The sequence below is a fragment of the Bos indicus genome, chromosome 7 (assembly GCF_029378745.1).
Source record: "Bos indicus isolate NIAB-ARS_2022 breed Sahiwal x Tharparkar chromosome 7, NIAB-ARS_B.indTharparkar_mat_pri_1.0, whole genome shotgun sequence".
In the NCBI taxonomy this organism is placed as follows: Eukaryota; Metazoa; Chordata; class Mammalia; order Artiodactyla; family Bovidae; genus Bos; species Bos indicus.
This window is the reverse complement of record NC_091766.1, coordinates 2,292,534-2,317,277: the sequence shown is the minus strand read 5'-3', so window position 1 is coordinate 2,317,277 and position 24,744 is coordinate 2,292,534. Positions and strand designations below refer to the sequence as shown.

The 24,744-nt window shown below is 39.9% G+C and overlaps 2 protein-coding genes and 1 non-coding gene across 5 annotated transcripts in view; all 3 read left to right on the top strand.

Moving 5' to 3' along the window:
- Window positions 1–3,090: 3,090 nt before the first annotated feature.
- Window positions 3,091–24,744, top strand: part of ZNF354C (zinc finger protein 354C) — a 75,671-nt gene continuing 54,017 nt past the window's right edge. Inside the window, exons 1-2 of one of the 2 annotated variants that reach the window (XM_070792388.1) lie at window positions 3,091–3,156; window positions 4,228–4,298. The gene's annotated coding sequence lies outside the window, so the exon portion shown is untranslated. Of the gene's footprint in view, window positions 3,157–4,227; window positions 4,299–7,136; window positions 7,246–24,744 lie in introns of those variants that run through there. The other variant, XM_070792389.1, reaches the window with a different exon arrangement.
- ZNF879 (zinc finger protein 879) lies at window positions 3,095–19,096 on the top strand. Of its 2 annotated transcripts, XM_019963720.2 has the most exons (5): window positions 3,095–3,156; window positions 4,228–4,298; window positions 7,119–7,245; window positions 7,688–7,783; window positions 16,882–19,096. In XM_019963720.2, exons 2-5 carry the CDS (start codon window positions 4,266–4,268, stop codon window positions 18,327–18,329), a joined length of 1,704 nt encoding a protein of 567 aa, XP_019819279.2. In that variant the 5' UTR covers window positions 3,095–3,156; window positions 4,228–4,265; the 3' UTR covers window positions 18,330–19,096. The 2 variants fall into 2 exon arrangements, with proteins under 2 accessions (XP_019819279.2, XP_019819281.2); XM_019963722.2 differs by lacking the exon at window positions 7,688–7,783.
- On the top strand, window positions 8,397–8,593 carry LOC139184314 (U2 spliceosomal RNA). The gene has a single exon (XR_011567896.1). It is a non-coding gene; the product is annotated as a U2 spliceosomal RNA (small nuclear RNA).

Sequence of the window (24,744 nt, the reverse complement as noted above, 5' to 3'; positions counted from 1 at the left end):
GAGTCCGACACGACTTAGCGACTGAACAACAGCCTGGCCCAAGATTTCTCGTTGTGCCTTTACATGCGTACTAAGTCGCTTCAGTCGTGTCAGTCTCTGTGCAACCCTATGGACTCTTCTGCCCATGGAATTCTCCAGCAAGAAATCTGGAATGGATTGCTGAACCCTCCTCCAGGGGATCTTCCCAACCCAGCGATTAAACGCACGTCTCCCGCATTGGCTGGCAATGCAGTGCTCCTGTATTGGTGGGCAAGTTCTTTACCACTAGCACCATCTTGGAAGCCCTTAAATGCTTTTACATTTAAACTAATTTGAGCAGTCCCGTCTTCTATTATTGTACAAGTAATATACAGGATATCTTGTGTTTCCTTTTTATACCCTGGTTGCTTTTAAGATTTTAGAGTTCTGAAATTTTCTCCAGGAAGTATTTCCTCCTCCTTTTCCCCACCCTCCTGGCCCCCTGCCAGTCATGCTCAGCACTTTATCGTCTATTTAATCCGAAGAAAGACCCAGGCTTTCTTCAGTTTGAATATGTTTTCTACTATATCTCTACATGTAATCTATTTGGAATTATTTCTTTCTCTTTTTTTTCTATTTTCTTCTGAATCTTTCTGTTAGATAGCCTTTGGCTCTCAGGGCACATATCTGCTACACACCTTCCAAGATTTTCAATTTCTGGTACTCCGATGGCATTTTCCTAGACCTGTATGGGTTTTATTACTTTAAAAATTATATATGGGGCTTCCCTTGTGGCTCAGCTGGTAAAGAATTCATGTTGCAATGTGGGAGACCTGGGTTCGATCCCTGGGTTGGGAAGATCCCCTGGAGAAGGGAAAGGCTACCCACTCCAGTTTTCTGGTCTGGAGAATTCCATGGACTGTATAGTCCATGGGGTTGCAAAGAATCGGACATGACTAAAAATTATATATGGAAGTGTTTTTATTTTAAAGAATATGAAGAATATGTACATTTCAATGCTGTCTTGCCAATAATGGTTCACAATTATTTTATTTTAAATTATTACTTTTATTGTGGTAAAATACACATAATATAAAATTTACCAGTTCAACCATTTTTTTAAGTGTATGGCTCAGTAGCATTAAGTATATTTTCACTGTTGTGCCATCATCACCACTAGTCATCTCCAGAACTTTTTCATTATCCCAATCTGAAATCCAAACCCAGTAAACAAGAAATCCTCACTTCCTCCTTCCCTTAGTCCCTGGTAACCAGTATTCTACTTTCCATCTATGAATCTGACTATTGTAGACACCTCGTATAGGTGGAATTATACAATATTTGTCTTTTTGAGTTTGCCTTATTTTACTTTTCATGTCTTCAAGATTCATCCATATTGTAGCATATATCAGATATTCCTTCCTTTTTATGGATGAACATTTCATTGTATGCATAGACCACATTTTGTTTACCCACTTACCAGTTCACTGACACTTGAGTTCTTCCTACTTTTTCACTATTTTGAATAACACTTCTGTGAACAGTAGTGTATAACCTGCTTGAGTCCTTGCTTTCAATTCTTTGGGGAATATACTTAGAAGTGGAATTGCTGGATTATATAGTAATTCTATTTTTAATACCGAGGATCCACCATACTATTTCCACAGCAGCTGTGTTGCAGGGAGGAAGCCAATTTTGACTCCATGTTGGAAACTGTTTCTTTGACTCGCTTTTCATTGCTTTAATTATTATAATCATACTCAGTGGCTTGCCTGAAGCACCCTGCCCCTCTGTTTGATTAAAGTACCTTTGTTCAACTGGTGAAGAGATAGTTTGTCCCTGCCCACCTGTGAACAGAAGAGATTAACACACCACTTCTGACGGCTGGACATTCCCTTGGAGATGTTTTGCAAGACTGAAGGCCCTTTCACTTTGTTTCCCCATTGCTTCTCCTTCTCTAGTCTGCCTTTTGACTTTAGTTCCTCATTGCTTCTTTCTCTCTGATCTATAAAATAACCTGGCATCCAGACCCCAATAAGATGATTATTTTGAGGCGCAAGCCTGCCATCTTCTTGGTCTGCCGTTCCCCTGATTAAAGTCTCCTCCTTGCCTCAACACCTTGAAGGTCAGATTTGTTGGCCTATGGTGAGAGGAGCAGACCAAACTTGGACTCGGTAACAGCTGCAGCATTTTACATTCTCAGCAGCAGTTCACAAGGATTCAATTTCAACAAGTCCTCACCAATGCAAGTTGCTTTCTGAATTATTTTGTTCTTGTCTTTGTTTTGATAGCAGCTATCCTAATAGATAAAGTGCTAGCTCATTGTGGTTTTGATTTGCAATTCTCTAAGGTTAGCAGTGTGTACTGTTGCATTTGACTATTTTTGCTTCAGATCTCTTTCTCATATTATTTTCCTGGTATATAATAATTAATCTCTTTATTCTCTACCTTAGGTGTCCTTTGGTTTTAGGCCTGGTTTTGTAAACTTTAATGGTGGCTATTTAAAAAAGCATTCACTTGATATTTATAGAATTGTATTATTTGGTATGTACAGTGCCAGACAATGAGGATGGAGTGGGAAAGAAGGGGGTTACTCTCAATACTGGAAAACAAGCTTTACAATTTAAAGGAACCCTTTTAAAAGAAGTAATGAATGTCACGAAAAGGGCAATACTAGGTCTATGTTTTTCTTTTCACCCCATGTGTCAGTTAAATTATATATATATATATATATTTTTTATTATAGGTTACAAAATTTAGACAATTTTTTAAATTAAAAAAGTCGTTAAATAGATGCCAACAGTTTTCTCAATAACCAAGAAAAAGCAGCAGCAAGCGGCTAGTCTTCCACATTTTCTACTACATGCTCACTTTTTCCACTTATTATCATTGTCATCATAATTTTAAATACAACGGGTGCACGAAAGGACACGTGGTTACAGCCGAGGCTTCAGCCTCTGGCTTTTGCAAGACTGCTTTCTCTAGCCTTCCCTTCCTTAGACCTTCTCGGTCTCCGTAGAGGGCCGTGCCGTGGAGACGTCTGGGAAGTATAGTTCGAAAGGAAAAGCGCTAGGGTTCTCCTGTACGCACGCGCAGTTCTGCCCGGTGGCCTGGCGGCGGCGACGCTAAGTATCCTGCACTAGGTTCTCCTCTTACCTTCTGTAGGGTCCGCCGCTTCCCACGTCCCGGCGAGCACAGGTACAGACTGCCTTTGAGAGTGGGCCCGGGGTGTTAGGCTCCTACAGCAGGGGGCGGACAGAGGGTCAGCCGCGGCGAGTCCCAGCTTCGGGCGTCCAAGCCCGGGCGGCCTTGGCAGGTGAACGCGGCCGGAGGAGGGGGCGTTGCCCCGGCAAGGCCCCTCGACGGACGGCGCGGCTCAGTCTGGGCCAGGCTCCCAGAAAGGTGTCCCTCGAGAAGAGATTGCAAGGAGCTGTGTCTCATTTCGGGATTCGTGAGCCCTGAGGCGGTTTTCAGCTTTTACCGTTTGTTGGTATTTTCTCCCCTGCAGCTGAAACTTAATGTTTATGCCTTTTGCCAACCTTGTATTTTGGCATTGTTCTTCTAGGCTGAATCCTGAGTGACTTAACTGTTTCCTTTTGTGTTTAATTTTGTCCACTTGTTAAGTTACGTCCCTTTCCTCTAAATGTTAAATTCATTTCTAGCCAACGAAGGTATTTTTTATGTCTTGTACTTTTAGGAGCGTGGGGGTATGGAAGGTGGATCGGTAACGTTTCCTTTTACAGTTGAGGATGTTTAATAACTTTCTTCACAAAGGAAACACAATGTCCAAGAGGAAGAGAAGAGGACTAATTTTTGGTTGGCTGTTTCTGAAAAGGACACCAATTCTTAAAATGACATTTGAAGAATTATTATAATCCTAATTACTACAGCTCAAAATACCTAAATGCAGGTGTGAAGAATATTTGTCATGTCTCATCAGTTTAATGTCTCTGTGAGCCCGGTGAGACTGCTGTTTACAGTGTTAATTTGTATCAGGTGGTTCTAATACCTTCATTTAATTCATCTTTATTCATGAATCATTGGCTGAAAGGTTGCAGGCTCAGGGACTGGAAGTCTGCTTACTGTGCACTCCTGGTTTTGGTGGTCAAGCACAGGTCCCCTCCAACTCAGAAATGCCTGGGCTTCCAGGTTTCCTTTGGTTTCTACAGGGTGCTCAGCCTGTGGAGACTTCTTAACCTGGTCTAACCCTAATGAGGAGGGGAGTGCAAATAGAATGGAAAGACCTCACAGTTTCTTTCTCCCTTTTAGGTGCCCTCTCTAAAAGGAGCAGCAGGAGGGAGGGAGAAATGGCCACAAGGTTGCTGCCAGCCCAGGCTCTGGTGAGTGAAGGTTTCTTTCTTGAACTGCCTTCTGGGCTTAGAGGTTGGGGACATGCGTCATCTGTTGCTGAGCTTTTCTAGGTAATGAAGCCCACTGAGGGACCAGAATTGAGGAACTCCAAAAAGACGGTATTTCCCTTGCTGTAGGGCCAGCCTCTTTGTGAATTTTCCACTTAACCAGTTAGTGCTTGTTGACTTGGAAATGAATGGGCCCACAGGCCCCATGCCAATGCCATGCCCAGAGCTTTGTGAAGGATCCAGGTTTGTTTTGCCCCATGGAGGGCAGAGACATAGGGGAGTCAAATCTAGGAAATCAACTGAGAACTAATCTACTACAGTAATACCTGATCAGAGTCTGGGTGATTTTCTAAGAAGATCCTAGAAAGAAGACCTAGTAGTCAGAGATGCTTCCTACTATTGTGGTCAGAGATTCTTCCTGCTATTGTGCAGTTTTATACATATGAGCAGTATTAGGCTTATACAGTTGTTGAAAGGAAAAGAAGTTACAATTTGGGCTGTGGTTTGGAGGAGGGGACAGATTCAGGGAAGTGAGACTTCCCTGAGGTGAGAAGCATCTGGTTCACAGTGATTTCTTCCCTTTTTTGCCCTTTCACTTGGGGAACAATAATTAAAAGCATAATCTCTTTCCAACCCAGAAAACCTTTCCACATCAGTAGAAGAGAAAGAAAACACTTTTATTATTGAGTAAACATTACACCAGAATGTATTGTGTATTACTGGCAATCCACTAAAGAGATTGCAGAGACAGAAAGCTCACTTACATATCGCTAAGTGCATAACCCAGTTTTGCAGTTTGGAAATTTGTCAGGTAGCAAGTTAGGCCCATCTCCTCCTAGGAAATGGTGACCAGGTCCTTGAGGAAACAGTCCTGAATTGTGAGACTTATTTAGCCATTAAAAAGACTTACATACATTTGGTAAGGGAAATTCGGAAAGAAAATGAAGGATGGGGTTGGAGTCTTCTCACTTATTTCTAACAGCCTTTTATTTTTAATTTGCCGTTGCCCTTACCAATCAAAGAACACCCTGGCCTTGTGACTGCCTTTCTGGATTTTAGGGATAAAGTGTGGAAGTATTTTTACCTCTAGAAATGTGTCCTAAGAAAATAAGGTTTTTTGTGATGTGCAGGGACATTCAATCCAGTATTTTTAGGGTTACAAAAATGGAAATAACCTAAATACCCACCAGTAGATTAGTTAAGTAAACCATCTAATAATCTATAAGTAATCTATACAGTGAGATATGTGGCAGCAAATAAAAAGTGTTGAGTGGGGTAAAGATATCTGTGTAACATTTTATTTTTATTTAAATTTAGAGCCATATTATCATGTAAAAAGTCTGAAAGAACACACAACAAGAAGTGAACAAACCTTGTATTTGATGGTAGGAAGTTACATTAATGTTGCTTTTTCTTTTTTTGTCTGCACCATGTGGCATGCAGGATCTTAGTTCCCTGACCAGGGATGGAACCCATCCCTCTGCAGTGGGAGCATAGAGTCTTAACCACTGGCTATCAGGGAAGTCCAACATTCCTTTTTCTTTTGCTTGTTGATCATTCCTAATTTGCTGAAAGAAAAAAAAAAGATTCTTAATAATAAAAGAAAGGGACCACCAGTTTAAAACAGGTGACTTGTGATGCACTGAAGCCGGAGATGTTCCCAAAGCCACATTCATGTGTCTGATGTACCGTGAGGCCAAACAAACCAAAACATCAGAGTTTGGAGTGGGAAAGGTTTATTGTAGGGCCGAGCAAGAACAGATGGCTTGTATGCAAAAAACTCAACTCCCTGATGGTTTTCAGGGAAAAGTTTTTTTAGGCAAAATTTGAGATACGGGCTGCAGACTGTAAATTTCTTCTGACTGGTTGGCAGTGAGGTAACAGGGCAGTGTTCCAGCACTGTTGTGCTCAGCCTTGAGTAACCATCCTCTGCCTGGGTGGGGGCCTTAGTTCCTGCAGAAGAACTCAAAGATACGTTCTTATGTGTGTCCCTTGAGTAGGAACCAGGACCCTGCTTTTTGGCTGCACAGTTGTTTCTTGACTCCTGTTCCTTTGTTTCTGCATTCCCTCAGTTCCCTCATTAGCGACTGTTTGAATATGCCCCTTGGGATTCAGAAAGGTCTAGGAGGTTGAAGCCCTTTTCCTACAAACAAGAAATGGAGACCATGGAAAGGCTTTATGTATATAGGAGGGCCCCTCAGGGCTCCTGCTTGGTTTCAGAGAGAAGTAGAACAAAGGCTTCTGGGATGGGGAGAGTCCCAGCTGCAGCCTTGTCACTTGGCTCTTCAAAGATTGTACAGCCCACGTGCTGGGGCTGCTTCTGGGAAAGCCACGCCTGGGGCCTTCTCAAAGCCTCCTTCACTGTGACTGGCAACATCCTTTCATCCGAGACAGAGGTGGTCCAAGGTGACCACAGAATCCAAGCACACCTGTTGCTCCCTGAGTGAGTGTACCGGAGGCTCCTTCTAAAACCCAGTTCTCATGTCTCACCTGTAAAATGAGTTTGGTCTAGGTGATTGTTGTACCTTTCTATGCCTAGAGTTCTGTGTTTCCCTCATTCTGATTTTATTCCACGACTTCAAGTGTTTTATGTTGTTTGGCTGCTGAATTTCATTTTGCTGGGAGCACAATGCTTCACTGACAGTAGGTAGGTGACAGAGATGTATGTGCTGAGTACAGGAGGGGTGGTCAGGAAGTATTCAGCTTGAAACTGCTCAGAACCTAGAATGGTGACAGGGTTGCTGCTCAGTCATCCCACTGCGGGTATGGTCGTGGGTGAGCAGGAATGGGTTTCTGTTACAGGTGTCTGTGACATTCAGGGATGTGGCTGTGTTCTTCAGCCGGGACGAGTGGCTGTGCCTAGACTCTGCGCAGAGAACCTTGTACCAGGAGGTGATGCTGGAGAACTACAGCACCCTGTTCTCTCTGGGTAAGGACATTTCCTTGTGATGTAGAATCTGCTGGGGGAGCACCTTGGTGCCCTCTCCGAGGAGGGCATGGCCAGACTCAGCCCACAGGTAGACTCAGAAAGCAGCGGTTGCTGTTGCCCTCAGCTGCAGGGACAAGTCTCAGCTTGGCACAGTTGGTGATGGGCATCCTCTCTGTACTCTTCCTGTCTTCTGCCCCCTGGACTCTGTCCCTCTGCGTCTTACAGGAGGTTCCAGCTTAGAGGAATGTACAACCAGAGCCCTGACTTTCTTCCTGAGACCACTTCCTGGCCCTCCTCTGGGAGCCTGGTTTTAAGCCCTTCTCAGAACAAATCTATTTACTCTCAACTGTCCTTTGCCCCAGACTCTGGGGCTGGATCTGAGTGAGTCACTGGCCACTCATGTCTGCACCATGGATTCATTCTCTTTCTTGCTCATGAACAGGGATTCTGTTTTCCAAACCAAAAGTTATCCTCCGGTTAGAACAAGGGGAAGACCCCTGGATGGTGGAAAATGGAGTTTCTCAAAGCACATATCTAGGTGAGTGACAGTAATTGGGAAATGGGCATAGCATTTCCGAGCTGCTTGGGCTTTGCTGATCGGTAAGGAGGAGATACTGGCCATGCTTGGGAGATACTGACCAAGATGCTCCTTATGTTTCAGGATAGGTGGGAAATGCTGGGAAGGGCATATCGTCACTCGACCTTTTTGAGTACTTGGTATAGCAGGCTCAGAGGGAGAGTTGAATTCTTCCAGTATGAGTTGTACTTTGTCATATGTCCTTTGTAATTTGAATGCAGAGCATGTAATGTGTAAAGGTTTGTGATTCATATCTTCTTCCTTTTTTCTTTTACTGGTTTGATTATTTTCTTAAATTATTTTCTTTTTATGATTTGAACAAACCTTTTATCACTACAATGCATTCCTCATTGTCCCACCTTGGGTCTTTGCTTTGACTAACCTGCTACTTTTTACACATGGTTTAGCTAAAAAACCAAAATGATGCATGTATATTTATGTACTATGCAAGAGAGAGACAGCAAGGTTAGCAAAATGGTAACAGTTATTGAATTTAGGCAGAAGGTTTGCAGATATTAAACATAGCTTTCTCCTCATTCTTTTGGTGTGAAACAATTTTAAAATAACATGTTCCATCACTTCTCAGCCTTTTGGCTAAGATCTAAGTGTAGTATCTGTTCTTAACAGTTTAAAATAGTATGGTCCAGACCCTGGCTGCTAAAATGTATCTCTCAGTCTCTAAAATCCCTGTGGGTTGCTGAATCATAAGGTCTTGGTTTCTGTTGCATTTTAAAGTTTGTCTTTGTTTCTGACACTGGAGGATGACTCACTCTTTTGAGTTTTGCTCCTTGTCAGGAATTTATTTATCCTGATGGCAAAAGATAGGTTTTCTGTGTCAGTTCAGTCTGTGTTTCTATTTATGAGTTCTGTCTTGAGATTTTTGCCTTTGGTTTGACTAGAGTATTTCCTGACTAATGTTTCAGAAAGGTTCATGTATACTCTATTTGTACCTGTCTAATATCAATTCTTTTCCCTCTCCTGTGGGAATTATGTTTTGTATCTAGAACTATGGCATCAGTTTTTATTTCCTAGAAATTGTTCAGCCTTTGTTCCACTGCTTTGGGGTTGAGTATTGTTGACTGTAAGCCTCTCTTTCCCCCACCACCTCTGTTTCCATTTAGAAAACCCTTTTCTCCTTTTTCATTTTTTGATAACCTTTTCATCTTGAAATTCACAAGTTTCATTAAGCTGTATCAAGGAAGTTTTTTTTTTAATACTATTCAGCATTCATGGGGGCCACTGCTTTGAAGACCCAAGTCTTTTTTTCATTTCAGTGATTTTTTTCTCTACCCACTTACTGACAAATATTCTGCCATATTCCATGGACAATTGGAGGTGCATGACTGTAAGAATAACAATATGAAACAGAAATTCAGTCACAGCTGTCAGAAATAAATGTATCTGTTGAATGAGTTTCAAATTTGGTTGTGAGCTTTCTGATTGGCAAAGAAATTACTAATTTCAAATTGACTATATTCTTTTGTAAGATTTAAAAAATTAATTATTTTTAATTTATTTGAGGTGTGCATGGTATTAAAGTGAGAAACAGAAAAACAAAAGAAAAGATTGATTTGAAATTTTACCAACCATACTGAGTCATTGTTAATATTTTACTATTCTTTCAGACTGAATATTTGAGTGTGTTTGTATATGAGAAAGACACACAGAGAAACAGATTGATTGTACATATTGTTCTTGAGCTTGTTTTTAGTTATAAATGTTTAATTATTTAGCCATCATTGAATAGAGGTCTACCTCATTGAAAGAACTCTACTGTATTGTTAAGCCATATTTTATTAAACAGTCTTCCTTTTGGAAATTTTAGTTTCCCATTTTTCACTATTAATATTGTTATCATTGCTGTCATGGCTGTGGAATATAAAAGTAAAAGGAAGGGGTAAAGTTCCAAATAATTATAGCACAAAGGCACAAGTCAGTCAGTTCAGTTGCTAAGTTGTGTCTGACTCTTTGTGACCCCATGAACCACAGCATGCCAAGCTTCCCTGTCCATCACCAACTCCCAGAGTTTACCCAAACTCATGTCCATTGAGTCAGTGATGCCATCCAACCATCTCATCCTCTGTTGTCCACTTCTCCTCCTGCCCTCAATCTTCCCCAGCATCAGGGTCTTTTCCAGTGAGTCAGCTCTTCGCATCAAGTGGCCAAAAATTGGAGTTTCAACTTCAACATCAGTCCTTCCAATGAACACTCAGGACTAATTTCCTTTAGGATGGACTGGTTGGATCTCCTTGCACTCCAAGGGACTCTCAAGAGTCTTCTCCAACACCACAGTTCAAAAGCATCAATTCTTCTGCACTCAGCTCTCTTTATACTCCAACTTTCACATCCATACATGACTACTGGAAAAACCATAGCCTTGACTAGATGGACCTTTGTTGACAAAGTAATGTCTCTGCTTTTTAATATGCTGTCTAGGTTAGTCATAACTTTCCTTCCAAGGAGTAAGTGTCTTTTAATTTCTTGGCTGCAGTCACCATCTGCAGTGATTTTAGAGCCCCCCAAAATAAAATCAGCCACTGTTTCCCCATCTATTTCCCATGAAGTGATGGGACCGGATGCCATGATCTTAGTTTTCTGAATGTTGATCTTTAAGCCAACTTTTTCACTCTCCTCTTTCACTTTGATCAAGAGGCTTTTGAGTTCCTCTTCTCTTTCTGCCATAAGGGTGGTGTCATCTGCATATCTGAAGTTATTGATATTTCTCTGGCAATCTTGATTCCAGCTTGTGCTTCCTCCAGCCCGGTGTTTCTCATGATGTACTCTGCATATATGTTAAATAAGCAGGGTGACAATATACAGCCTTGACGTACTCCTGGAACCAGTCTGTTGTTCCATGTCCAGTTCTAACTGTTGCTTCCTGACCTGCATACAGGTTTCTCAGAAGGCAGGTCAGGTGGTCTGGTATTCCCATCTCTTTCAGAATTTTCCATAGTTTACTGTGATCCACACAGTCAAAGGCTTTGGCATAGTCAGTAAAGCAGAAATAGATGTTTTTCTGGAACTCTCTTGTTGATAATGCTTTTTCCAAGCAGATGTTGGCGCTTGGATCTCTGGTTTCTCTCCCTTTTCTAAAACCAGCTTGAACATCTGGAAGTTCACAGTTCACGTATTGCTGAAGCCTGGCTTGGAGAATTTTGAGCATGACTTTACTAGTGTGTGAGATGAGTGCAATTGTGTGGTAGTTTGAACATTCTTTGACATTTCCTTTCTTTGGCATTGGTATGAAAAGTGACCTTTTCCAGTTCTGTGGCCACTGCTGAGTTTTCTAAATTTGTTGACAAATTTAGTGCAGCACTTTCACAGCATCAACTTTTAGGATTTGAAATAGCTCAACTGGAATTCCATCACCTCCACTAGCTTTGTTCGTAGTGATGCTTCCTCAGGCCCACTTGACTTCACACTCCAGGATGTCTGGCTCTAGGTGAGTGATCACACCATCATGATGATCTGGGTCGTGAAGATCTTTTTTGTATAGGTCTTCTGTGTATTCTTGCCACCTCTTCTTAATATCTTCTGCTTCTGTTAGGTGCATACCATTTCTGTCCTTTATCGAGCCCATCTTTACATGAAATGTTCCCTTGGTATCTCTAATTTTCTTGAAGAGATCTCTAGTCTTTCCCATTCTGTTGTTTTCCTCTATTTCTTTGCATTGATCACTGCGGAAGGCTTTCTTATCTCTCCTTGCTCTTCTTTGGAACTCTGCATTTGGATGGATAATAACTTTCCTTTTCTCCTTTGCTTTTTGCTTCTCTTCTTTTCACAGCTATTTGTAAGGCCTCCCCAGACAGCCATTTTGCTTTTGTGCACTTCTTTTCCTTGGGGATGGTCTTGATCCCTGTCTCCTGTACAATGTCACAAACCTCCATCCATAGTTCATCAGGCACTCTATCTATCAGATCTAGCCCCTTAAATCTATTTCTCACTTGCACTGTATAATCATAACGGATTTGATTTAGGTCATACCTGAATGGTCTAGTGGTTTTCCCCACTTTCTTCAATTTAAGACTGAATTTGGCAATAAGGAGCTCATAATCTGAGACACAGTCAGCTCCCAGTCTTGTTTTTGTTGACTGTATAGAGCTTCTCCATCTTTGGCTGCAAAGAATATAATCAATCTGATTTCAGTCTTGACCATCTGGTGATGTCCATGTGTAGAGTCTTCTCTTGTGTTGTTGGAAGAGAGTGTTTGCTATGACCAGTGCGTTCTCTTGGCAAAAGTCTATTAGCCTTTGCCCTGCTTCATTATGTACTCCAAGGCCAAATTTGCCTGTTACTCCAGGTGTTTCTTGACTTCCTACTTTTGCATTCCAGTCCCCTATAATGAAAAGGACATCTTTTGGGGGTGTTAGTTCTAAAAGGTCTTGTAGGTCTTCATAGAACCGTTCAACTTCAGCTTCTTCAGCATTACTGGTCAGGGTTATAGACTTGGATTACTGTGATATTTTTATGGTTTGCCTTGGAAACAAACAGAGATCATTCTGTCATTTTTGCGATTGCATCCAAGTACTACATTTTGGACTCTTTTGTTGACTATGATGGCTACTCCATTTTTTCTAAGTGATTCCCGCCCAGAGTGATAGATACAATGGTCATCTGAGTTAAATTCACCCATTCCAGTCCATCTTGTTTGCCGATTCCTAGAATGTCGATGTTCACTCTTGCCATCTCCTGTTTGACCACTTCCAATTTGCCTTGATTCATGAACCTAACATTCCAGGTTCCTGTGCAATACTGCTCTTTACAGCATCAGACCTTGCTTCTATCACCAGTCACATCCACAACCGGGTGTTGTTTTTGCTTTGGCTCCATCCCTTCATTCTTTCTGGAGTTATTTCTCCACTGATCTCCAGTAGCATACTGAGCAGCTACTGATCTGGGGAGTTCATCTTTCAGTGTCCTATCTTTTTGCCTTTTCATATTGTTCTTGGGGTTCTCAAGGCAAGAATTATGATTAAAAAGATTTATTGAAAAACTACTCAACTTCATTATAAATCAGAGAAATTCAAAGTAAAGAAATATCATTTTTCCCTTTAATAGGGAATATTACAAAAGGTTAAGAAATACACATTCAGTGTTTTGCTACTGTTCTGAGCAGTAAGCACTATCTTTAGTGGGATTTTGTTTGAAGTATTTCTGGCTTTATTTACAGAAATCCCAGGCTTAAGAATTTTTCTTAAGAAAATAATTCCATAATTGTGCAGAGCTGCAAAGATAGTGTAAAGGAATGTTTGCTTTAACATGAGGCATTACTTGAAGTAAAGAAAGCTAAATGACTTAGAAGGGGATTTATTAAATGTGACATATTCATGTACTGGAATACTGTAGCCATCAAAATGATATCAGCCTACTGTCATTCACATGGAGAGAAGTTCATGATTTTTATCCCCAAACTTTAAAGTTTTTATTTTGTATTGGTGTATAACCAATTAACAATGTTGTGGTAGTTTTAGGTGAACCGAGAAGGGACTCAGCCATACATATTCATGTATCCATTCTCCCCCAAACTCCTCTCCCATCCAGGCTGGCACACAGCGTTAAACAGAGTTCTATGTACTATAGATCCTTGCTGAATATCCGTTTTGAATATAGCAGTGTGTATGTGACCTTCCCAAAGTCCCTAACTATCTCTTCCCACTGGCAACCATAAGTTCCTTTTTCTAAGTCTGTGAGTCTCTATGTTTTGTATGTAAATTCATTTGTATCATTTCTTTTTAGATTCCACATATAAGGGAGGTCATATGATATTTCTTTCTCTGACTTAACGTCACTCAGTATGACACTGTAGGTCTGTCCACATTGCTGCAAATGGCAAGATTTCGTTCTTTTTAATGGCTGAGTAATATTTTATTGTATATATGTACCACACAATAATTTTTTTTAAGTGAAGTGGTGCAGGAAGGTTAGTTTCAACCCACTTTAATTTTTTAAGTAAAAGTGTTTTCTTTCTCTATTGAAAAATTCTGGTGAGCTAAATTCCACATTTAGCAGTGATTGATTATATTTGCATGATATGTTTATGGGTAAACTACATTTTCATTTTAATAGTTTTCTGGAATTTCTTAATTTTTCTTACAATGATTATACATTTCCTTTTTATATAAGAATATTAAAGCTCTATTATAAAATATATTCATTCCTTTTGAATCAGTAACCCCATTCTTGAATAGTAATCTAAGTGATAAAAATGGTAGACAAAATCATTTTCAAAAATGTACTCTCCCAGTGTTCCCTGTATCACTATATAGCCGCATCTCCATTGGATTCCCCAGGCCAGAGTGTTAGTTGCTCAGTTGTGTTTGACTGTTTGCTACCCCTTGGACTGTAGCCCACCAGCCTCTTCTGTTAATGGAATCCTCCAGGCAAGAATAGTGGAGATCCCTTCTCCAGGGGATCTTTCTGACCCAGGGATTGAACCTGAGTCTCTTGCATTGCAGGCAGAGTCTTTACCATCTGAGCCACCAGGGAAACCCCAAGCCAAAAGCTAGGCATTACGGTTGAGTCCTCTCACTTATTCTGTACTCCTTATTCACAGGTGAACATCCCTGTGGTCTCTGTTTTTAAAATACCCCAGTGTGCCTGCTTCCATTACCATGCCAGTGCAAACTGCCGTAACCTTCATCCAGGAAGACTGGTGGAGCCTCCTAATTGGCAGCCCTGCACCTGTCTTTGTTTTCTTTTCCTCTTTCCCCCCAATTACAGTCCATTTGTTACACAACTCCATAGTTTTCCTTTTTAAACAAAACCATCATGTTCTTCCAACCCCGCAGTGATCCTTAGAAGAAATTCCAAATACTGCCCTATATTTTACAAAACCTTGCATGATGTGACCCCCTGCCCATCTCATCTCCTCCTCTTGAAGCACTCTCCCCTGTTTCCCTCTTGCTTAGGCCACACTAGTTCTTTATATTCTGCAAACACACAGAGCTTTTTCCTGCCTTGTGGCCTTTGTAATTGCTCTTCTTACCCAATTTTTACATGGACAACTCTTTATGTTATTTAAATCTTTAATTTTATTTCCTCACCATAGTTTGAAATATCAAGTTGTACACATCACCTTGTTTTTGTTTATTTTCCCACAGTTGTCATCACTCCCAGTACTTTATTTGGTTACTTGGTCATTGTCAATATTGGCTGTTAGAATGTAAGCCCTGTGAAAACACGACTCTTGTCTGGCATGTTCTCTATAATCCTGAGTCTTGACCTTTGCGTGGTACATAGTGGATGCCAAGTAGGCACTGTCAGTGAAATGGATTACATTATTCATAGCACTCAAGGAGTCCCCAAACTTCACTAGTTGAGGCTGTGTTTCAAAGAGACTTTTAGAGGCAGTGCTTCTCCCACTTGTTTATAGCCCCTCTGCAATTTTCTCTTGGTTTTGGCTTGAATGTACTGGTGGCTGACCTGAAAGATGAAGCTGAATAATATACAACCTGCTGTACGCAGATATACTGTATACCCTGCTGACCTCTGCTTTGTTACTAGGTCAGGCCTGGTTCCTTTACTAGAAGAGCTCCCATCTCAGTTCCTCAGCCCACCCACGTATAGTTTTCTTCAGACTTTTCCCCACCCAGGTAGATCTTCCATTCTGCTTCTTTTTCTTGCTCTTCTTTTTCTCACCCTTTTCTCAGTTCAGTTCAGTTGCTCAGTCGTGTCTGACTCTTTGCGACACCGTGGACTATAGCATGCCAGGTTTCCCTGGCCATCGTCAACTCCTGGAGCTTACTCAGATTCATGTCCATCAAGTTGGTGATGCCATCCAACCATCTCATCCTATGCCATCCCCTTCACCTGCCTTTAATCTTTCCCAGCTTCAGGGTCTTTTCCAGTGAGTCAGTTCTTCGCATCAAGTGGCCAAAGTATTGGAATTTCAGCTTCAGCATCAGTCCTTCCAATGAATATTCAAGACTGATTTCCTTTAGGATGGACTGGTTGGATGTCCTTGCAGTCCAAGGGACTCTCAAGAGTCTTCTCCAACACCACAGTTCAAAAGCATCAATTTTTTGGTGCTTAGATTTCTTTATGGTCCAGCTCTCACGTCCAAACCTGACTACTGGAAAAACCATAGCTTTGACTAGATGGACCTTTGTCAGCAAAGACATGTCTTTACTTTTTAATACACTGTTTAGGTTTGTCATAGCTTTTGTTCCAAGGAGCAAGCATCTTTTCATTTCATGGCTGCAATCACCATTTGCAGTGATTTTGGAGCCCAAGAAACTAAAGTCTCTCACTGTTTCCATTGTTTACCCATCTGTTTGCCATGAAGTGATAGGACTGGATGCCATAATCTTGGTTTTTTGAATGTTGAGTTTTAAGCCAGCTTTATTACTCTCCTTTTTCACTTTCATCAAGAGGCCCTTTAGTTCCTCTTTGCTTTCTGCCATAAAGGTAGTGTCATCTGCATATCTGAGGTTATTGATATTTCTCCCAGGAATCTTGATTCCAGCTTGTGCTTCAGCCAACCCAGCATTTTGCTTGATGTACTCTGCATATAAGTTAAATAAGCAGGGTGATAATATATAGCCTTGACGTACTCCTTTCCTGATTTTGAACCAGTCTGTTGTTTATGTCCATTTCTAACTGTTGCTTCTTGACCTGCATACAGATTTCTCAGGAGGCAGGTAAGGTGGTCTGGGATTCCCATCTTTTTAAGAATCTTCCACAGTCTGTTGTGATCCACACAGTCAAAGGCTTTGCCATCATCAATAAAGCAAAGTAGATGTTTTTCTGAAATTCTCTTGCTTTTTCTATGATCCAGTAGATGTTGGCAATTTGATCTCTGGTTCCTCTGCCTTTTCTAAATCCAGCTTGAATATCTGAAAGTTCTTGGTTCACGTACTGTTGAAGCCTAACTTGGAGAATTTTGAGCATTACTTTGCTAGCGTGTGAAATGAGTGCAGTTGTGCAGTAGTTTGAACATCTTTGGCAAGTACCTCTTCTAAGCACTCCATAAATATAGTTGTTAGCCATCCTTGTATTTTTTGATGTTATTTTTCTTTATTCTCAGTGCAAGAGAGACTTACATGTTTCATTTATTTTAGGATGGGAGAGCTTGTTTGAAACCAGAATTTCTGAAGAAGAAAATCAGGAAGTAATGAATCAACTCTTAGGTGATGGTCCTTTTGACTTTAGGTTGGGAAAAATCTACATAAACGAGGAAACCCTAGAGAATCAACAAAGCAAAGAAAACAGAGCTTTGAGGGAAGTCTTAGTTACCATCAAGAAAACATGCATGAAGGACAAGAGCTTTATAGGTATTGACCTTGGGAAAAATCTTGATCTGAAATTATCACTTATTAGAAAACCCAGAATCATTTCCAGAGGAAGGAAACCTTGTTCACAGCAGTATTCAATTCTATTTAAACAGCTGGGAATCAGCACAGTGCGTAAGTGTTACAAGTGTAATATCTGCGGGAAAATCTTCCTCCACAGTTCTTCCCTGAGTAAACATCAGAGAATCCATACTGGAGAGAAACTCTATAAATGTAAGGAATGTAGGAAAGCTTTTAGCCAAAGCTCGTCTCTAACTCAGCACCTGAGAGTTCATACTGGAGAGAAGCCTTACATATGTAGTGAATGCGGAAAAGCCTTCAGTTTCACTACATCTCTCATTGGACATCAGAGAATGCATACTGGAGAGAGACCCTATAAATGTAATGAATGTGGAAAAACATTTAAAGGTAGTTCATCCCTTAATAATCACCAGCGAATTCATACTGGAGAAAAGCCCTATAAGTGTAATGAATGTGGGAGAACCTTTAGCCAGTGCTCATCTCTTATTCAGCATCATAGAATTCATACTGGAGAGAAACCATATGAATGTAGTCAGTGTGGGAAAGCCTTTACTTCAATATCACGACTAAGTAGACACCACAGAATTCATACTGGAGAGAAACCTTTTAATTGTAATGAGTGTGGAAAGGTGTTTAGTTACCACTCAGCCCTTATTATACATCAGAGAATTCACACTGGTGAGAAACCTTATGCCTGTAAAGAATGCGGGAAAGCCTTTAGCCAAAGCTCAGCTCTTATACAACATCAAAGAATTCACACTGGAGAAAAACCCTACAAATGTAATGAATGTGGGAAAGCTTTCTCCTGGATTTCACGGCTTAATATACACAACAGAATCCATACTGGAGAGAAACCATATAATTGTAAGGAATGTGGAAAAGCTTTCAGTTCGCACTCAGCAGTTAATACTCATCGAAAGATTCATACCGGAGAGAAACCTTATAAATGTAATGACTGTGAAAAAGCTTTCAACCAAAGCTCAGCACTCATTCAGCACCAGAGAATTCATACTGGAGAGAAACCATATAATTGTAAAGTATGTGGGAAAGCCTTTAGACAAAGTTCATCCCTTATGACACATATGAGAATTCATACAGGAGAAAAGCCCTATAAATGTAAAGAATGTGGGAAAGCTTTCAGTCAGAGCTCGTCTCTTACAAATCATCAGAGGACTCATACTGGAGAAAAACTATAAGTTAAATGCATGGGGAAAAACCTTCCAACTGAAGTTCATTCCTTACAAAATATCAAAGAATTCATTCTGGGGAGAAAATCACGAGTAGTTAATTGTGCATTAAACTTCAGGATTTAGACCTTGCCAAACATCAGAAACTTATGATGGAAGGTAACCTTAGAAATATTAGGAAAGCTTGTATAAAATGTTTCTTCATACATTCTTAACTTATTACTGACTATAAAATAGAAAATTTATCAGATCAAAGGGTTGGTATTTTATTTTTTTTCTAGTGATATGTGGTAACAGCCACCAGCTTTCACAGGCATCACTGGGAAGCTTGTTGATTAATGGAAAAGTGCAGCCATAAAATCCAGACTTTGGATTAGTCTAGGATTGTATATTTTTGAAACTGCATTTGAGTTTCAAAGCCAGTTGTACTAAGAAAAATGTATTAGAGATGAAATGTAAACAGATGACCTGGAACTACCTCACTGTCAGTAAAATTTGTTTTTTTAAGAGTTTAAAAGCAACTTCTGTACTTGGTGGTTGTTAAAACTTTTGAGTTATTTCTCCTGTGCTTCCTAAGCCATTCACCTGAAAATAAAATCACTCTGTAAACTGGTTTAAGTTTTGGGAGTGTTCTCCCTGACTACTTGTTCCAAATTCTGAATCAGATCTAAAGTTACTTTATTTCAAATCACAAAATACATGGTATTTCACTTGTTTTTCTCATAAATTGATTACCAGTGTTGTATTACCTTGAGAATTAAAGATAATTTAGACAACTACTGCTTTTGCAAGTTGATTTACTGATAAGAGTTGTTAAAAATTATCTTGCAATGTAAGCATAGGGAGCATGACTCTTGGCTGCAAGGCTGTGTGCCTGCTTCCTTGAATTCTCTGGTTACCAGCCACCAGGAAGACCCAGGAACACATGGAACTCTGGTTGTCCTCCTGTTAGGTCAAGTGAACAAGGTAGTTTTCACGCTTATGTTTTACTTTCACCTCCATCAGGTGATGCTTGCTCTGTTTCACACTGTGAGGACCACTAGACAAAAGTTGAGGCTCTAAGTTCAGATGCTTTTTCCTCCAAAAATTGGGCTGTGTCCTTTAACAAGTTACTGATCCCAGAAACCATTTCTACAATGTGAACAGTAATTTGAACAAGATAAAAACAAATCATACTAATATTGTTGAGCTTAACAGAGGCTAACATCTAATTTTGCCAATTTTATCAGGAGTAAGCAAGCACTTAAGAACCAGAATACTCATTTCATTGAAAAAACTGTTAGTTTTTTTCTATTTGCCAAGGTGCTTTAAAAAAAAAAACCTCCAAAATGGTTAGGAGTGGAGATTAAGTAAAGCAAAAATTAGTGAATTCAGTTTTGCCTCTTAGGACTAATCAGTCTCATTGTTTCAGACTTGTGAGGAACAAATTCTTCAGGGTCGTTTAGTATTCTGCTTGCAATGTCCCTTTTCATATAACCATTCTTTTAAATTCTGCGATTACCTAAGGGAAGTTCCTAGGAAATACATAACTTTCCTAGGAAAGATAGAGCTTCTTAGTTTGGAGTGCTATACCAGAGACTGGATAGCTTATAAACAATGGACATTTATTTCTCACAATTATGGCTGGGAAGTCTAAGTTCAGGGCATCAACATGGTTGTGTTGTGGTTAAAATCCCCTTATTTCTGGTGCCTTCTCACCATGTCCTCATGGTGAGGGATCTCTCAGGGCCTCTTTTTTTAAGGGCATTGATCTATTCATGAGGGAGGTAGCCTCATGAGAGATACCTCCCAAGGCTCCACCTCCTAATAACATCACCTTTGGGGTTGGATTTCAACATGTATTTTGAGGGGACACAAACTTTCAGACCATAGCATTCCATAATATCAATGACCTAAAATCATCAAAAATCACACAATATTTTTAAGGTGAGGCCTATCAAACTTGCAGGTAATATTTATATCTTTAGCAGGATCCTTCAGAGGAGATAATCTGTAAGCTTGATGATTTCTAATATAACCCAGTACCAAAATCAGGCAAGGAAAATACAAGAAAGATTGCAGTCCAGTATCAGCCATCAACACATGTAAAAATCCTAAACAAGGCATAAGTAGATGGTACCAAAAGTACCTAGACATAGTACTAGTTTTACTGATAAGTACAGGTTATTCATGGAGATGCATGGGTTGTTTTAACATTAGGAAGCTTACAGATGCTATGTGCCATTTTAATATTAACAGAAATCCATAGGTTCGTCTCAATAGATGCAAAAAAACAACCAAAATACTCAGCACCTACTCATGATTAAAAACTTTAACCAAGCAGCAGTAGGAAAGAAGTTTATAACTGGATAAAAAGCTATTTACCAAAAAACCGGCTGAAAAAAAAATGGTAAAAGATTAGAAGTATTCATGACATGACAAGTATGGGGAAAGAATAGACTACTCAATAATGGTTCTAAGAAGCATAAATGGTTCATCCACATAGAAAAAAACCTATTTTTTTCTATGCCTACTGTCACCATATCAAGAGTTATATGCTAGGCAAAACTGACTTTTGGAAGAATATGTAAGCAATAACTTTATGACCACAAGATAAGGATTTTTTAAACAGGACACAAATAAGCTTTATAAAATGTTTATAATGTTTGCTCACATTGAAATAGGGAACTTGTGGTTATCAGAATATACCAAAAAGGAAAAGACACAAAACAGAATGAAATGTTTCTACAACATGCCCAGTATGTTTTCTGGAAAATCTGAATGATTTGTATGGATCAATTAAAAAGAAAAACCTAATAGAAAAAAAGTGATCTGAATACATGACTACTTATTTCATAGATGAGAAAAGAGAAATTTCTAAAAACATAAAAGGATATTTCATTGGGACCAATGTAAATTCGGACCATAGATATGATTTTATAAGTACAGATGAGCAAATATGTATTACAATACTGAGTTTTGGAATATATGTGAAATAACTGGGATTCATACCCTACTAGTGGGAGTATAAATCAATACAGATCATTGACATCTTACAAAGTCGAATATTTGCTTGCTTACTGGCACCTGTACATGCTAGATAAATGTTTGCATATGAGCACAAAGAATTATATATAAAGATACTTATACTGATCATAATAGCAAATATTTGGAAGTAGTCTGAATGTCCATTAGTAGGAGAATGTATTCAGTAAACACCAATGAAAATCAATGAACCAAAGCTATATACAAAACAGATGAATTTTAAAACATACTGAGTCCTAAAAAGTCATGGGAAACTATATTAGGGATAACAATTTTTTTGCAAAATTAAGTTTATACTAAGTGATATGTGGGGAAGATCATAAAAACAAGTGATTGGATGAGATGGTATTTTAGTTATAATTAACCACCCAAACATAGAAGACTGCAAATAAGAAAAAGTATTTGAAGTCCTAAGTATTGCAATCAAGAGGCACAGATTCTAACAGCAACTCAAATGTGCTCCAAGGGGACTATTTATTTCCCAAGGGAAATAAAACATTGGGGTTTATAAAAGCAACAGATAAGGCATTCCAGAGGTGTTTAAAGATGTATTTTTACAGAAATATGGTGGCATTCAGTCACTTGTGGACAGCAAATTGTTTGCTAATCCATGATCTCTAATGAATAAGGAAAGCAGGTTCTAGATGGTCTCAGGAACTTGTGACTGTGTCAAAAGTTTATATCGCATCTGCCTTAATGGCCTCTTGGCTCCTTTTTAGATCCCTTGAACATAAGTGACTCCATTTCATTGTTCATGGTCCACATTATCCATCACTGTGTAACAACTCTCGCCCAAATTAAACAGTTTAAAAAACAAATTATTTATTTCTGTCTTGGTTTCATGTTTGGGCTCAGCTGAACAATTCTTACTTAGAGTGTCTTAATATGTTTGCATTCAAGTAGCAGGTGGGGCTAGAGGCACAACTGGGCTTGATACCCAAGACTGTCAGTTTTTGATGACTGTAGGCTGGGAGCATGGTTGGATTTCTCCATGTAGATTGGGCTTCTCACAGAAAGGTAGCTAGTTTCAGAGAGACCATGTCCCTAGAGCAAGCATCCTAAGAGACCTAGGTAGAAGCGCAAATCTTATAACTCAGTTTTGGAAGTCACAACATTAACTCACAGATTTGGTCCAGATTCAAGGCAAGAAAATTATACAAGGACATTAATACCAGGGAGCATGGTTCATTGGATGACCATATTTGGAAACTAGCTACCACAAAAACAGAAAATTCAGGAGATAATTAGCTCTGTGAGGCAAGGAAATGACTTGGAGAGGAGCAGAGAATTCCTCAGCTTGTTTGATGCCTGAAAGAGTCCCTCATCAAGAAGAGGCTGCCCAGGCCAGTCACAATGATGATCAATATGAAGACCAACGTGTATGTCAGTAAAAATAAATACCAATTTTTGGTCCAACTCTGCACTGAGTGAGAATAAAACAAAGATCTTCATGGCTGAAGAACTTAGATAAGCTGAACATATAGTTTAATATAAAGTTTAAGGAAGAAATAGTTTAAGGATAAAGTTTAAGATGTAATGACCTCAGATGTTGTACAAAGGGCAAGCTCAAGGTCATAGCATTCTTCAGTTCAGTTGCTCAGTCATGTCTAACTCTTTGCGACCCCATGCACTGCCACATGCAGTCTTTCCTGTCCATCACCAACTCCTGAAACTTGCTCAAACTCATGTCCATCGAGTCGCTGGTGCCATCAAACCATCTCATCCTATGCCATCCCCTTCTTCTCCTGCCTTCAGTCTTTCCCAACATCGGGATCTTTTCCAATGAATCAGTTCTTTGCATCAGGTGGCCAGAGTATTGGAGTTTCAGCTTCAGTGTCAGTCCTTCCAATAAATATGCAGGACTTATTTCCTTTAGGATGGGCTGGTTGGATCTCCTTGCAGTCTAAGGGACTCACAAGAGTCTTCTCTAACACCACAGTTCAAAAGCATCAATTCTTAGGTGCTCAGCTGTCTTATGTAGTCGAACACTCACATTCATACATGACTACTGGAGAAACCATAGCTTTGGCTAGAGGAACCTTTGTCAGCAAAGTAATGTCTCTGCTGTTTAATATGCTGTCTAGTTTGGTCATAGCTTTTCTTCCAAGGAGCAAGCATCTTTTAATTTCATGGCTGCAGCCAGCATCTGCAGGGGTTTGGAGCTCAAGAAACTAATGTATGTCACTGTTTCTATTGTTTCCCCATCTATTTTCCATGAAGTGATGGGACTGGATGCCATGATCTTAGTTTTCTGAATGTTGAGTTTTAAGCCAACTTTTTCACTCACCTCTTTCACTTTCATCAAGAGGCTCTTTAGTTCTTCTTCACTTACTGCCATAAGGGTGGTGTTATCTGCATATCTGAGGTTATTGATATTTCCCCCGGCAATCTTGATTCCAGCTTGTGTTCATCCAGCCTGGCATTTCTCATGATGTACTCTGCATATAAGTTAAATAAGCAGGGTGACAATATAAGCCTTGACATAATCCTTTTCCAATTCTGACTAATCTTTACCATGTCCAGTTCTAACTGTTGCTTCTTGACCTGCATACAGATTTCTCAGGAGGCAGGTCAGATGGTCTGGTATGCCCATCTCAAAGAATTTTCCACAGTCTGTTGTGATGCACACAGTCAAAGGCTTTGGCATAGTCAATAATGCAGGAGTAGATGTTTTTCTGGAACTGTCTTGCTTTTTCAGTGATCGAACGGATGTTGGCAATTTGATCTCTGGTTCCTCTGCCTTTTCGAAATCCAGCTTGAATATCTGGAAGTTCACAGTTCACGTACTGTCGAAGCCTGGCTTGGAGAATTTTGAGCATTACTTTGCTAGTGTGTGACATGAGTGCAATTGTGTGGTACTTTGAACATTCTTTAGCATGCCTTTCTTTGGGATTGGAATGAAAACTGACCTTTTCCAGTTCTGTGGCCACTGCTGAGTTTTGCAAATTTGCTGGTATATTGAGTGCAGCACTTTCACAAGATCATCTTTTAGGATTTGAAATAACTCAACTGGAATTCCATCACCTCTACGAGCTTGGTTCATAGTGATGCTTCCTAAGACCCACTTGACTTCACATTCCAGGATGTCTGGCTCTAGGTGAGAGATCAAACCATCGTGGTTATCTGGGTCATGAAGATCTTTTTTGTATAGTCCTTCTGTGTATTCTTGCCACCTCTTCTTAATATCTTCTGCTTCTGTTAGGTCCATACCATTTCTGTCCTTTATTGAGCCCATCTTTGTGTGAAATGTTCCCTTGGTATCTCTACTTGCAGAGATCTCTAGTCTTTCCCATTCTATTGTTTTCCACTATTTCTTTGCATTGATCACTGAGGAAGGCTTTCTTATCTCTCCTTGCTATTCTTTGGAACTCTTCATTCAAATGGGTACATCTTTCCTTTT